Source organism: Tiliqua scincoides, chromosome 1 (assembly GCF_035046505.1).
Source record: "Tiliqua scincoides isolate rTilSci1 chromosome 1, rTilSci1.hap2, whole genome shotgun sequence".
Lineage (NCBI taxonomy): Eukaryota > Metazoa > Chordata > Lepidosauria > Squamata > Scincidae > Tiliqua > Tiliqua scincoides.
The window spans coordinates 86,644,300-86,660,850 of NC_089821.1; the positions used below are offsets into that span (position 1 = coordinate 86,644,300).

The 16,551-nt window shown below is 39.2% G+C and overlaps 1 protein-coding gene across 1 annotated transcript in view; it reads right to left on the minus strand.

Moving 5' to 3' along the window:
• The window catches only part of DARS1 (aspartyl-tRNA synthetase 1), a 65,819-nt gene that overhangs the window by 22,632 nt on the left and 26,636 nt on the right, over positions 1 to 16,551 (minus strand). Inside the window, exons 5-7 of the mRNA XM_066633021.1 lie at positions 8,961 to 9,063; positions 7,507 to 7,587; positions 5,410 to 5,469 (exon numbers count right to left, since the gene is read on the minus strand). Of these exons, the coding sequence (XP_066489118.1) occupies positions 5,410 to 5,469; positions 7,507 to 7,587; positions 8,961 to 9,063 (244 nt within the window). The remainder of the gene's footprint in view (positions 1 to 5,409; positions 5,470 to 7,506; positions 7,588 to 8,960; positions 9,064 to 16,551) is intronic.

Genomic DNA, 16,551 nt, shown 5'->3' on the forward strand with positions numbered 1-16,551 from the left:
TCTGTACTGGCCCCGAGTTGCGAGCAGAGTCAGGGTCAGTGCCGTCCACTACTTGACTCGAGTCATCAAAAACACTGTTTTAGCATGAGCTGAGCCAATGAGAGTCGGGTGCCCATCCCTACCTTCTGGTAACCTGGTGCTCTGCCTGAATGTAGGGTAGGACTGATGTAGGCAACTCAGGTTTTCTAACAAAAAAATTGGGTTTATTTACAAAGGATGCTCCAGTAGCACTCTCGCTCTTAAATGATTCAACGATGCAATTCAGCAGTGACATAGCTCAGGTGATTCAGTTCCAACTTCCCACACTGAATGGCGAAGAACTTGCTGTTTTACACACTTTGGGGTTGCTTAGCTCCTCCCCCTTTCAGCTGGCCATATGGGAGGGAATTTTAAACCAAACCACACCTCCTTAAATGGTTTTGGAGGGAGCAGGTAGCTTGAATTCCAAACCGTTTCCCTCAGAGAAAGGATACAGTTTTTAACCTCTGTTCACGAGGAGGAAAAACTGGAAGATTTTCTCCTCAATATATTCAGGGACTGCTGCTAACACACAAGCTCAGGCAGAACTTTCCAATGTTATGTGACCTTACACAGATGCAGCATTTTATTCACATTGCTGAAGCCAGCAATATATGCCCAAGCCATCTTCCAGTGGCCTTTCACCGTATTTCTTCCAATTATTGCTTCATAAAAAACACAGATACTTAAAAGCAACAAAGCATAAGTGCTTGTGACAGCATCATCAGTTTTTTGCTGCCTTTGTGAAGTACACACCACAATTTTTAAGTGGTATGACACTTCCAGAAAGTTAAAGAGCAACCATTGACAAAGTTGATCAGTCACGTATTTCAAGATGCATTTTTACCACTCCCCACCATCATACAGCACACTCTTTCGAACAGTTTTTTTTAGGTGGGAGGGACCACAACGATGGAAGATACAGAACAAAAACACAAACATCTTATAACTTTATACATCATTTTCCTTGAATTGCAATTAGAAATACACTATTTCAACATTATGTCTATCACAATGTGTAGTTTTTAATGCTTAAAACTATCCTTGACCTCAGGGTAAATCTAAATTTCCTTTTCCGGTCACAGAATAGACATCCTCAATAGTCCACTCACTGCATTTCCTCCAACTAGTAGTGAAATAAACATCTTTCAGATAATAATACAAGACTTGGATCTTACAAAATTCACTGGAGGCAAAAATTTCTTGTAGTTACCTGTAACCATGACAAATGTTTCTAAAAGAAATATTTAGATTCTATATCCCATGTTCTCATTCTCAATCTCAATTTTAGCTGTTACAGGTGGCAAATGATGGCGCTAGCCCAAATCAAGCTTTGACATATCAGGTGCCTGCCCAGGTTTGCCCATCTCCTCTCTCCCAACATGTAGACATAAGTTGAAGCATCAGAAAATAATGGAACAGCAAAAAGTAAGGATGTGATGCTAGTTTTAGCACATCAACTCAAACTGCAATCCTAACCACACTTTATTGAGAGTAAGCCCCATTGAACAAAATAGGACTTACTTCTGAATAGACTTGGTTAGGATTGTGCCCTCAATTGTCTTCACAATCAATAAAATATTTTTTGCCCATACACCCTAGAAAGCTAACATTTCTAGACTTCTATATAGACCTATTCTATATTCATAGAGTGACTTGTTATTATTCTAATTACATCTATACCCATGGAGTGACTATATTTGACCTGTTTAGCAAAATTTGTAAATATATTTCCATTCACAAGCAAGATCTTCCAATTGGAATTTTTTTCTTTTGCTATGCAAAATTACCCTGAAGAAGTGTTCCAACACATTTCCCTAGGATTTTGTAATATTGAGAGGCATGTATACCTCTACTAGAACTTCTCATTCTCCTACCAACTCTGGGTTAAAAATTCTGTCCTATAGGTAGCCTCCGCACAGTTGGTAATTATTTAAAACCAATTTGTTTGGAATATGCAATAGGAGGTACAATTATGAAAGGGTCAAACTTCAGGTGACAGTCAACTTAGCATCCAATCAAAAAAAAAGCTACAGATACCATACGGCATTCTGACTACCACTTCTGCCCTCAGGAGCTCACTGTGCAAACAAAAGCTTCCTACGTGAACAGGAGGAGTGTTCCACTCATGGATTTGGTCGTCTTGTTTGTGAAATGCTCCTTGTATTCATGGAAAAAGCTTACATTTCCACAATGAGCTCAAATGGCAAAAATGCTAGTTGAGATGCCACTCACAGTCTTAAAAATTACAAAAAAAGAGAAGGTTTGCATAGGTCAAATTGGTTTGCAATTTGAAGGTTTGCATAGAAAATTGCCTAGGTCAATTTTTCATCCACAATGGATGATGATGCCCTGCTTCCAAGCTTGAGAGACATGGAAAAGCAGAACACTACCACCCATGTACATATACTTCTACTGACCTAAGCAGTTAGTTGCAGGAAGTCAAAGGGTTGTACGTGCACACAAATTTCTCCTATAATCTTTGTATCTCCAATTATCTCCCACACCTTTCTGAAACCTTATTCTTTTCCCAATTGAAAAGACCTGCTGCCTACTATCCTCGGGAGGTGGGCTGCCCATGGGAACATATCTACTCAATTCTACCCATTCTGAAGTAAGAGCCAAAAAAGGATATACAGGCAATAAGGACCGCATACACAACAGTGGTTAAAGCACAACAAAGAGGTTCTTAATGAGCCAGTTAGATCTCCCATAGCTGGAGGCAGAGTTTACACAACAAAGATGTTGGCTCTTAATGCAAAGAAAAGGCATATATCTCCAGTAGCCCATGCAGCCAGCTAGTGTCTGGCAGGGAGTGCTTGTTTACACAACAAAGGCACTAGATTGGATTGAATATAGCTTATTGCCTTAACTGCATAACAATGGGGATGGGAGAACATATCCCTGTGGATAAGTGATGCACACCTGTACTCTCTTCACCTGTCTCCCTTGCACTATAAACCCATGCCATCTGTATTAACAGCTATGCATGGTTGATGGCTCCTGAACCATAAGAATGGTAACCATAAGAACTGTAAGAATGTCTCCCCTGCTAATCCTTTACTTAAAAAATGTGAACTATAGTCAGCCGACATTTTATTTAATGGTTGCATTCCAGACTCAGCGCATTGTTAAAAGCACATATATTCAAGTCAAGTCAAGTCAACCTTTATTAGGCATAAAATATATTCAAAATTGCCTTGAAAATCCTTTACTTGAAAAACTAAAAGGTACATGGGAACTGAGACTGAGGGAACAGCAGCTTCATTCTCCAAACTCACTTTGGAGCTTGTATTTTGTAAGTGGAATGGTGGATGGACTTCCCTACACTATTTAAATGGTTTTTCTCCATTTTTTGTTGTTGCTGTTTGCTGAGTCTGTGCACTTAAATTCTGTCAGTATGTGTAAGACATGAACGAACTGTACATTAAAGTTTCTGGTAAAGCCCTCACCTGCTTGCAGACAAGACTCTCCAAAATTCAAAACCTATCCTGTAAATACTATTCAACAGCCCTCCTCCCCTTTTGTTGGGTTTTCATTTTTTTCTGCAGTATTGCAAAACTTCGGAATGTTTTCTTCCCTACATAGCTACCTAAATCTGTGTTCCGCACAGCCACCCTCAAAGTTTCTCTAAACTGACTCTCCATTTTGGCGTTCCTATCTCTTTTCAATTTAGAATCACCAGTGAGTTTCAGTAACAAGCAGTTTCCTTCGCAGCTTCCAGAGCATTAAGAGTAGTTAACTGTAAATTGGATGCATCTATTAAGACAGTGGATGGGGACCAGAAAAGAGCAAACAAAGGCACATCAACTGCATCAAGGTCACTTAGGTCCTGATTACAGAAGATGATGCATCAGTTAACTGACAATGAGAACAAAACTGTTCAGCTACACTGGAACACGCTGCAATACATGCTCATGATGTTATGAAGAGTCTCATTAGCAGCCACTCATCAGCAATAATTGCCTCCAGATAATTTTTCCCCAGTTTATAAAACCTGCTAAGTTGAGAGTGTTAGTCTATCTGAGGGCAAACTACTTGATCTGCCACAGACAAATTAAGTATTTATGGATGGGTAAAACATGTTTTGAGTATTTGCATAGCAGCTTTTCTGAAAGTATTGACAAGATTGGTGTAATAATTCATTCATTCATTCCACCTTTATTGGCATAAAAGGTGTAAAAATGAGACATCTTACATAACATGAAAGCCTTGTATGATGAATGCCAACAGAAAGACTGTAACCTTCTTACCTGACCAAGTGCTTTATCTCTATTGCAGGTAGGTATTTCGTAAAGGTTGGGTGCAATCCTATACATATGTAACAAGAGCCCTACTGGATCAGGCCAAGGGCCCATCTAGTCCAGCTTCCTATATCTCGCAGTGGGCCACCATATGCTTCCTAGGACAGTAAAACACCTGTATCCTGTCGCCACTACCTTGCATCTGGCATTCAGATAGGCTACTGCTAAAAACTCACAGGCTGAATACAGATTAGTAAACCCATCCCCCCCAAAGTAAATCTGTCAAATTCCCTTTTAACAGCAGGCCAGATGCCATCACCACATTTGGTGGCAAGGAGTTCCACAGATTAATTACATGTTGAATAAAGAAATATTTCCCTTAACTGTTTTAACTCTCCTGCCAATTAACTTTAGTGAATGCCCCTGGTTCTTATGTTGTGGAAGAGGCAGAAAAACCCTTCTCTCTATCCATTCCAAAAGGAACTTTCTTAACAGATATTGTCTATTGATATTATATCACTTTCAAAAGAATCCATGCTTGAACACGCATTCTGATGCGCATCCCAATGCACAATCAGGTGTGAATATAGCTGGATCAGGACTTCAGAGTTAGGGCAATTTCACTGGCTTCCTCATGTCATCATCACGTTACTATGCAATTGATCAGGATCGCATAGCAAAGAAAAAAACAGTCATGTTGAAATTAAAAAATGGTAGCAACATATTTGTGGGACATTGGGCTGAAAAGAGGCAAAAAAAATAGGTTTCTTGTAGAATGCTTTGCAAACCCCTTAAAACCACTTTACTCCTTAAACTTTGCACTGTTGAAAATTAATTGCAGATCTAACAGGTCACTATGTAGTACACAGGAGTACAGGTACATGTCAACTGACAGATCTTCAAATACTTTTGAGTTTATTACATCAATGGCCTTTTTAATTACATGAAACGTAGAGTGTGTTCATTTCACACATTCAAAGAGTTAAAGTCAAATAGATGCTTTCTATTACTGATTTCTGTTAAGAGTGAAATAAGTTTAACAGCCAGAGGTTATTACAAATCCTTCAGGATTCTTAGTACAAGCACTGTTCTTGGTGCCCTCTTAACTATTTGATAGATTGCCGGTACAACATAGTGGGATTCTTACCCTCAAGTCAATCACTCTGTTGTCCAATCTCGTATCCTGGTTTACAGTAGCTCTTCCTTCCTGAACAGTTGCAACAGAAAAAACACAACAAAAACCACACATGTAGAAAAGAAAAGAAAATGACGCATGTTTTCGTAGTACGAGAATATTACACATAGAGCAAAATTCACAAGGTGCCCACACCAAAGATTCTCAATACCTGAGGCACAGACATCTGCTAAACGTCTAGCAGTTTGTGTGAGTGACTTGATGACACCAAGATACAAAGGCTGTGAATCTTCAAAGATTGTGTATCATGTTGCCTTCACTAAGTATGTCTGTGAAAAGGAGCTCCCTCGGCTCAGGGTCTCATGCTTTAAACACTTGACAGAAACATAACAATTAAAGCAGCAGGTACAGTCTGCTTGCCTCATCACAACCCCCAGCTATAGGTAGGTAACCAAGATGGACCATGGCCTGGTAGCTTATGCTATAAATTATCCTCTTCGAAATATATGCAGCACACTTAAATATGTTTTGAGCACAGTAGGATCATCTTTTTCTTGAGCATCATCTTTCCTGGGTCCTTAAGAGAGTTGCAGGCCAATACTGTCATTCTCCTTGTTTCCCTTTTATATGACCCTATCAGCTCAATTAAAAAACCGTATATCCACCTCTTTGGTTCCCTCATTAAGTTATGTTTGCGGGGACAAAAACGGTTCTTTTTCGAAAATCACACCAGTTTGGGAAGCTGCGGCTTTCCCCACAGCACCAAGACTCTTATGTCACAGGACTGTTTTGAGTATCTCTTAACAGATTTATCCACTACACACTGGAGCATCTCATCGTAACCCAGCTATACTCCCCCTCCACAATGGAATGACAATGATTACAAAATAGTTTCTTTTGCGGAAGAGATGGAAGCCTCCGATCTTCTTAAATTATTTACACATAATATCTTGAAAACACCAATCATAGCTGCAGGTACCAGCACCTTAGCAGCAGGAAGAACTCTTCACTGCATCTACAGTGGACCCTCACTTTACAACCAAATCACTTTACAAATGGACTCTTCACAGTAAAACAAGGTTTACTTTACAGTAAGTTATCCACTTTACAATGGGTCCACAACTGCCATCATAGATGCTAGATTAGCCAATCAGTGATGCAAATGCAAATGTTTGGTCATGTCTAACCCATTAGCAGTGTTTTTAACATCATGACTATCATCATCATGGAGGGAAGGATATATAACTGAAGTGAATGCTGCTGCAAATACAAGCCTTCTAGGTAGCCTCTCAGTCAATATCAGCATTTTTAACATCTGGCTGTATGTGTAGAGGGGAGGATATAGCCTTGTAATTTGTGTTTTAGAATTACATTGTGTAAACCGATAACCATGGCCCTTAAAGAGTGCAGTAGACACCTTTTAAATCACCTTTTAGAGAGGCGACTAGTTTAGTTCTGTAGGAGAAATGACAGTTTCCAAGTTTATTATCTTAATAATAACAACAACATCTTATTATCTAATTATCTTATTTGGTTCACATTACAATACACTTTACAATTACACTTTCACAATACAGTGGGGCCCTTGGTATCTGCGGAGGATTCGTTCTAGGACACCACCCCCTGAAGATACCAAATTCCACAGGTAATGAAATCTGGGGGGGGGGGGGCTGCACTGGAAAACTGAAAGTGAGGCTTTCTGAGGCTCCCGGAAAACCTCTGAGGTGCAAGGAGGCCACATGCAGCCTCCCTGAATCTTAGAAGGCCTCCTGGATGCTTCTGAAGGGCACTTCCAGTTTCACCTGAGAGGGCTGAGGCCCTCCAGCCACCTGCTTGGCAACCGCAGATATTCAAATCCATGGATGATGTCCACAAATAAGGAGGGCCCACTGTATAGTCGTGTCTCCTGAATGGATTACCACTGTAAAGTAAGGGTCCACAGTACGTACCGCAAAAGCATTAACAAGAAAGCATAAACTGCTAGATTGTAACAAAACAATTTACATCCAGGCCTTAAAAATTATGAACAGTAGCTAATAAGGTGATAAGCCTTTGCTTAATTTTTATTTTTTTTAAATCTTGTTTATATTGAAAATGATACTTTCTCACCTCTTCTCCTTCCACTTCTGGGCGAACAGCATCATCCAGCTGCAAGGGTAGTCGGGGTTCAGCCAAACTAATCACATAGATCTGAAAGAGACACAGTAACAAAAACAAAGCAAAAACTGTAGTGTGATTTACAGAGGTATGCAGTCCCAGGGTAAACGGGAGGCGGGGATGGGACCTGGCAGTTATGCTAGATCCCAACCCTGTTTCCCAAGCAGCGCAGAGCAGCTTGAAGCCACTTTGTTCTCCTCATACTTGTGCCACCACCTGAGGTGACGTAAGTTCCAGAAGACCCATTAGGGTTGTGGTGGCTTACCCGGGGTAAGGGGAAGAGTTTCTCCTTATCTCCAGCTGAGCCACTTCCTGTCCCAATGTTGCGCTGGATACAGTGCAGGCCTCCTGGCCTGCCTGTTCAAGCACAAGATAGGATTGCACTGCATGTTGGATTACACAGGCCAACACACATTTTGCTTCCTTACACATTACACCAATCCCTGGGTATACTTGGGGTGCTGATTCAAAAAATGGCATCTGTTTTGCCCTATCACGTCTAGTTTTGGAGATACCATATTGCCCTTTAGTGAATGGTTCAAGCAGCTTCCTCATGAGGAAGCTGCTGAACCATTTTTAGATTTTTAGATTTCCATTGAACTTCAAGGATTGCAGAAATTTGAAATGTTACAGAAAAGGCACAGAAAGAAGACACCTCACTCAACAAATATATATTTTGCTTCCTGGTGAATTTAAGGGTTAAAGAGAAAGAGTAAACAAAACATTCCTAGATAACTTGCTCTCCATGCTGAGGGAGGGGCTGACTGTTGAGGGAAAGAACTCTGTTGCAGTGTAAGGGTGAGTGAATGAAAGGGAGAGAAAAGAAAGGCATGACCTAGGGAGATTTGAACGGGGGGGGGGGGGGCGCGGCGGCGCTGGTTGTTTCATAAAGACAACTTCAATTCACCCTAAATCCTAACATTATGACCCAAGACATCCATGCTCTGAAATAAACTCAATTACCATACAATTATTCCAAGGAAGATGTGAACATTGCAGCACTTTACTGTGGTGCCTTCTTTGTATTATTCATATATTCCCTAAATAAGTTTATGGAGAAAATGTGAACTAGTTATTACGAAAAAGAAAAGCAGGTGTGTTCGCACATTTTGATTTTGGCAGAAACTGTTCTTAAAGATGATTTCAAAACATAAACTAAAACTAACCATGTAAATCACAGAAGGAAACAAAACACTCCAAAAATCTCTTCTTGTATATTCAAGAAGAACTGCTTCAGTTGTTTCAGTTTCTATTTTCATCTAAGTTGCTGCACAGATCTATTTTATTTGTTATTTTGTTACCTACTTGTATAAATGCTCACCCAGGAGGACTGCTCTTGGGAAGAGCATCTATCAAAATCCTAAAATCAGTGTGAAATAATTATTGACACATTATTTGTTTCTTACTCTTTGAATGTGCAGTTCAACATCTTGCTGAGTACAGCCTCCAATTTTATGTGGCACTTTCCTCACAACACCTTCAATGTCGACAATACTTTCTTTGTTGATGCTGTCAATAAAAAAAATAAGTCAGCGTGATCATCTTGTCACAGGAGGAAGATTTCACGTGAATTTTAGTTTACCCTGAAAACAGTCAGAACACCAGACTTTAAAAAACGTTGGCCCACTACTATAAAATAGAGCATTTTCAACAATATTTAGAAATCATCATTAGGGAGAGCAGAATAGGCAGTTACTAAATCGTTCTTCAGCTACCATAAATTAACACAGCGTGGAGAGCTGAGACGAACAGCCATAAAGAGATTTCTTCAGCATTTCAGATTCAATCATTATATCATCTGCCTGGGAAGCACTAAGCAGAAATAATGTTCTATGTCCAAATGAGCAAGAAAACAGCACTATTGGAGAGAATCAGGTGTATGCTTAAGATTATACCAGTGTTATTCAAACTGTGCGGCGCGCCTCTTTAGGGAGGCGCCAGGAATTCAAAGTGGAGGCGCTGGATGTCCTCTTGCAGTGATACAGTCACACCCTTGGGAAGAATAAGAGCCCTCTTCTGCCCGTTGTCTGCGCTTTTTTTTTAAAGCAGAAGAAATGGGAATTGCTCAGCTGCGAGAGTGGCTGCTTCCGCCCCGCCCTCTTCTCCCTCCACTCTGAGGCTGCTGCCTTCTGTGTTCCCTGCATGTTGTTTCCAAAGCTCTTCGACTCCAAACCCCATCTGACAAGTATGGAGCATGCTCAGCTTGCAGTCCTTAACCCTCGCTGATCCTTGTCTGGTTGGTTCCTAGTTCCCAGCCTGGGATCGCTTCTCATCAAAGTGAAATCTCTCTTTTCAACCCCCTCCCTCTTCCACTCCCCCCTTTCAATCTCCAAACCTTCCTGCTTTCCTCCCCCTCCCCAAATAATACACTTCCTATTTTACCAGTGTCTAGGGGTCTTAAAGTTGTTTCCATGCAGTTGGCAAAGGGGGGGGGGGAATAGAGAAGCACACACTTTACTTGGTCAGGAGCAAAAAAAGGGTACTGTTTTTAAAGTGATTTATTAATCTTGTTTGACTGAAGAGGAAAGGCTGTATTTTTAAAGTGATGAATCTTGCTATTTGAAGGGAATACTTACCAGCCACTGATGAAGTGATTGCCAGCCCAATCCTATCCACACTTTCCTGGGAGTAAGCCCCATTGACTCTAATGGGACTTACTTCTGAGTAGACATGCATAGGCTTGAGCTGTGCATCTCCTAGTACAGGAGACAAATCAGCTTCCTAACCAAACACTTATCAGCTCTGATATATTTTTATAGTCTATTTTTGTTTTCCCCACCAGCTGCTGGAAAAATTTAATTTCATTCAATTAATAAAGGGTTCAATCCTATCCAAGGAAAATGGGAGAAATGACTAGTTGGATTGGGGTCCACAGGGGTGTGTGTGTGTGTGTGTGTGTGTGTGTGTGTGTGTGTGTGTGTGTGTAATGTTGGTCAGACTGGTTGTTCACAAAGTTCATTTGATAAAACAATTCTATTGGTATGCTTACAAAGTTTAAAAAAATGAGTACTCCTGGACCAGACAAAATCTACCTACTCCAGCATCCTGTCTCCAATAGTGATCAGCAGCTGATCATTTATAAAGCATGTATATTGCTGTGCATTAATATATTTTAATATCTGCATTTAATTAATATGATTAATATAATTAATGTTAATGTATATTTAATATTATATTATAATAAATATTATATTATATTTAATATAGTTAATATTTCTGGCCACTTCCTGTTTAATGATGTCACATCCAGCCCTCAGGAACATGATGGGGAGTCATGGCCAACAGCCACAGGGGTCAAGGGAGCCACTGGCCGGGAAAGTTTGAGTACCACTAGATTATACACTTGAAGATAAGCTGCATATAAAAAAACGAACAAGTGATGAACTACATGTTGCATATTCTGGCTTTGCTGTTCTTGCTTGAACTACCAGCAAACAGGAAAAAAAAGTTTGGGGTGCATTTTCTTTGTCAAAGAATAATTCATCATGCAATTATTTGTAGAGCAGGTACAGGAGCTTTTCTTTAGTCAAGAACATCATAACCTCTATTTTAAAGTAAGAATGAAGAAAAATTTTACCAGTTTATTAAGCATCTTGTCATATTCTAGGTCCTCAAAACCTAACTCTGTATTACAGTGTTACATGTACTTCAGTTCTACAGCATTTTTCAACACACAAAGCATTTTACAATTCTGTCCACTTACTTTCACAAATACTGGAAGAAGCAGGTTAAGACCAAGAAAGATTTGCTCAAGGTTAACCTTGTGAGCATCATGGCTGAGCAAGAACTTTACCCTGGACCTCTCACAGTGTAAAACATGTTTGATAGTTTCTATATTCATTTGTGCTTCTGAACTAAGATCTTCAGCATACCTTATATTATCGTAGTATGAACCCAAAATATTCTTGCTTTACCCTGGTTAGTTGAAATTATTCTACATGTTATGTTACAGGTCAGTAGTAGTTACCATCCAGAAAATTTTTATCTACACAGAGCAAGTTACCCCAAGATGCTGCCATCTTGCTTGTCTCAAAGGTTTAAAATGTAAAATGAATTTCCACAAACCCCTGAATCATCATCAAGTTGAGCTCTACACTTTTCATTATTTAACAAGACTTTCTACTGAAAGCAGCTTGCAAAATACAAGACACAGCTATTATAAAATTAAAATTCATTAGATGAATAAGACATTAGCAGACAATAGACACCAATACATAGCAACATCACAAGATATCCTGAAGTGCTTATTCAAATACATTTCTTTTCTTCTTGAATATCAGCAGTAAGGACACTGGTAGACCACACTTGAGCTGCAATCCTATATCCACTTTTGGGAGTCAGTTGCAATGAACAAAATAGAACTTAGAAGCTGAGCCTATTTATTCATGGATTTTATCCCCTGGACCAACACTGAGCTAGACTTGGCTCAATCTGAAGCCTCTGAAGTCGACCAGAGCTGTGGAGTGGTTTCTGAAGCCTGCAGAGCTGCATGCATCCACCTACAGCCTCTGCAGGCTTCAGAATCGCCCCGGAGAGCAAAAGACATGACTTCCCGGTTTCCGAAAGCCATCTGGGGTGATTCTGCAGAGGCCACAGGTGGACATGTACAAGCTTCGAAAACACTCCAGTCACCTTTGGAGGGTTTAAAGGTGCCAGAACTGCGGATTTCATTATCCATGGCTTCAGTATCCGGTGGTGTGTGTCCGAGAATGGATCCCTCGCAGATACTGAGGCACCACCTGTATTTCTGAGGAAACGTGCATGGGATTGACCTGATCTTTCAGCCCATCACATTTTTCAACTCTTTCCTCAGACAAAGGACTCTGTGCAAGGCTGTCCTTAGCCAGCTGTGATAGTGTTCTCAGATATATACAGAACCTAGGCTACGAAAAGCTTTACAGCTCAATATCAGCACCTCAATGTCAGCAAATAGTCAGTTAAGTTGAAACACCATCTTTGAAAATGTCTCTGTCTCACAACTCCTTTAAGGAGAGAGATGATGAAATTTTTCAATGGTCAAAACTTTCTAGTAATTTTCAAGGACAGCCCTGCATAAAGCAGGATATTAGTTGATCAAAACTACAATTTGATGACAGTAGCGAAATCAGGAAGGAGCACAGTCAGTATATCAGGTGGAATGAATTGAAGGTAATAGTAACTACTTAATTATCAAGGAACAAGGGTGAGCCTGCAAAGTTGATCCAGCAGGGTCAAATTCTTGCTGCTGATAGCAAGCAAGCCATGTACTCCAATAATTGGTTAAAAGGGGAATAGAGCCTGACATAGGAAAATAAACCACAATGAGGTATAATTTTTTTTATTCCACCTTTCTTAAGATCACTATAGTCAGCAGTGTTGTAGCAAATTCAATAGTGTTTGAATCAGAGTTCTCTAACCCATCATTAAACCACTGTGTAAATTAAGGGCTGCCATCAAGATCCTTTTAAAAAAATGACTGTCATTCCTTGATCTGCCAATGTCTGCTTGAAGCTGTCCTTTAAGTTTCTAACCATCTATTTTTAACAGTACACTGAAAAAACTTTGAGGTGAAAGAACATGGTCAGCGCTTTTGCTGTTTTTATTTGACTCAGTCAAAAGTCCCTTCTGTGTCTCACACATTCATTTCCCAATAACACTACTAACCGTTGATGGTACAATGATTTACATCAAAAATACTGACAGACTGTGAGGAGGAAGGGGGAAAAAGAAAATGGAGCATTTTGAGAGAGATTCAAGAATGTATGGGTAGCTATGAACTTGATTATTATCCTAGAATTCATAGAAAGGGCTTCTTGGGTTAAATTCAGTGATGTTCCTGAGGGCAAGGGGGGCAAAAGCCCCAGGATATCACATGTGATGTGATATCACAATATCAAAATTGCTCTCCTGGTCCAGTTGTACGCCCTCCATCACCAGTGCGGACGCCCACCCTCCTGATTTAAAAAAACCATGGAGGAGAGCAAGTAGCCCTCGGTGCAGTGCAAAAAAAGCTCTGAGGGTAGCTCCTCCTTCTCCAATTTAAAGAGGAAGAGGCCAGACGGGAGTTTCAGAAAAACTCAGTCACTGCGCAATTGCAGCCAACTCAGAGCATAAGACCTTGGCATAAGACTTCCCTCTGACCTGGGATCAAAATCTGCATTTGTGCTAATCCCATACAATTATCTACAGTAAGGATGTCAAACTTGTTTCATACAGCTGGCTGAATAGCATTCATGATGCCTGCTGAGGGCCACAGGTCAAAAAGCAGGAAGTGATGTCATTAAACAGGTCATGACCAGAAATAAGCACTTTTTTCTCACGTAGGAACTCATTAGCTACATATGGCAGAAGAAAAATATACACAAATTTTCATATTTTCAAGAAATGAGAGCGCCCAACTATCACATGGACTGCCCTTTCAGCAGTGACAGCTCAGCAGCTGAGAGCAGCTGATGGTGGTGCTGAGAGAGCTTGAGGGCTGAATAAAGAGCTTCAGGGGGGCCTGTGGGCCTTATGATCAACACTCCTGATCTACAGCATTCCACCTGCACAGAAAAAAAAAAGACTCTATGATGCTTTCATTTGTGGGACTTGATACTATGCCAAACACATCCTGCCTTTTACTTTCTCCCTGGTGTGGCTATCACTGTGTATAAATATGCTTTAAAAATGGTTTCAAAAATTGTGTTATGAACAAGACATCATTCGATTTCAAACCAGAGCATAGAGACCAACATTTGACCCAGTGGCAGTCAATTCAGGTCAAGCAGTTCAGCAAGCTATATATGTTGCATCCCACTCAATAATTTAAATGAGGTACTCCTATATACATCCCATGCATTTCCAGGACATTTGTATACTTCAAACTGATGGTGTTTCATTACTGCTAAACGCACACTCTCAACTATCTGCATATTAGTCAAGACTTTCTGTTTTAACCACATGATTGCAATCTGGCTGCATCTGTGCAAACACATCTTTCAACAACAACTAAATATTGCAAGATCAAACCCACAGCAACCACTTAGCGATGAATCACTTTCAATCATGTTTCTTCATCAAAACTTTCCAAACTACAGAAAGCTAATGAAGTTATTTCCTTAGTTAACATGCAAATACATTAACTTTTTTTTTAAATTCCGCAATAGTAGCATCATTGGACCTCATACTTATTGTGATCAGATACACACTGACTTCCAATTCAGCTTCTGAAGTGTGGCTTTGACTATGGGCCAACTAAATATATTTGCAAATGTATGATTTTTACTCTTTAATGTTTCTCTCTTAACCAATAGCATAAAGGGCGTGAAGAGTCTTGTAGCACCTAAAGATTAACAACTGTATTGTGACATAAGCTTGGGTGGAACAGAGTTGGGGTCAATACATCTGACACAGAAACTTGTAAGTACTCAATAAATTGACTAGCTTTTGTTTTGTTTTTATTTTTCAAAAACAACTATAAACATACAACAAAAAACATAACACTTCACTACACAAAAAATACAAAGGGTGCAGGAAATATATATCATTATCATATAACACTAAAACTAATAAATCATTACATATCTTGATCAATTCCTCTTCTAAATTTACCTCTTAATATTCTTTTTTCATTCATCATACATGTATCACATCGTATCAAAGATAATATATATGTAATACAATAATCTAAATGCCCTATCGTATTTCTAAAACTTCATTTTCAACCAAGCAGGGTTTTTTCCCTTCAATTTGTGTCGGTTTTCATTGTTAATCCAAAACTTCTAGAAGTCTGTCCATTTCCGTCACATTCATTATTTTCTCTATTAATTCATTTTTCATTAATATTTTAGAATCCTTCCAATATCTAACATATAAGATCCTCACTACAGTTAAAATCATAATAACTAGGTATACATCATTTTCTTTATCTATAATGTCTAAAATATAAAATTTATTGCTCTAAGAAGATTTTTTTTATACTTCCAGATCTATTCCCATTGATCCATTGTGATATCATGGCCTATATTTTATGCCCAATTTTATCATGCATTGTTTTACTGTTTCTTCTTACATCTCGAAGTCCAATAGTCCATCTTATAATGCATATATTAATTTGATCTCAATCTTTCTTTAACATAAATGGCAACACTTTTTTTCTTCATCTGAAACCACAAAAACTTCTCCTAATTTTTTATTCCCCAACAATGCCCTATTCATTAGTCATCACGTTTCTTTTTACCGGTCTTCCTCTCTTTTTGTCTTTTTCTTGTTGCTATTGGTGAGCGCCTCTTACTCGCTCCTCTAAGCTCTTCCCTCTCTGATCCATCTGTTGTTCCTAAATCATCTGATTTCTTTTCATCAGACTCCATTTCTGGTCTATAATCTTCCAATTCTTTTCTTCTTGATATCTCTTCCTCCTTTTCTTCCTTTCTTATCTCATCTTTCATCACTGTACTCAAGAAGTTTTCTGCTTTCATTGTTGAATTTATATTATATCTCTATGTCTGATACTGAAAAAACATACCTTCTGGAGAAAGCCATCTGTATGGTATTTGCCTTTCTCTTAAAAATTTTGTCAGGTTTTCATATTCTTCTCTCTTATTCCTTACTTTCCATGGAACATGTCTCAAAATGTTGACTTTGTTATCATCCACTGTCCATTCCTTTTCCTGTGAGGCCTTCAGTAATTTATTTCTGTAAATGTTCTGATGAATTTCATATGGATTTCTCTTAGTAATTCCTGTTTTCTCAGATAAGAAGTGCTCACTGAGTCCAATTCTTTAGGTATCTCCTCCATTGGTGTGTCAATCCATTCTGATATTAATCTGACAGTCCACTGCGATGTATCTTCTCCTTTCTCCTCTGGCATATTTTGTATCCTCACCACTCAAGCTGCACTATCCATCTGAATTTCCATTAACGTTGTCTCTGCATCGTGCTGATTTTCTTCTATCTCCAATATTTTAGCTTGATCTTTTCTTATCTTTTGTCCCAATGTCTCAATCTTTTATTTTCTTCTGATGTAATTTTCACCTC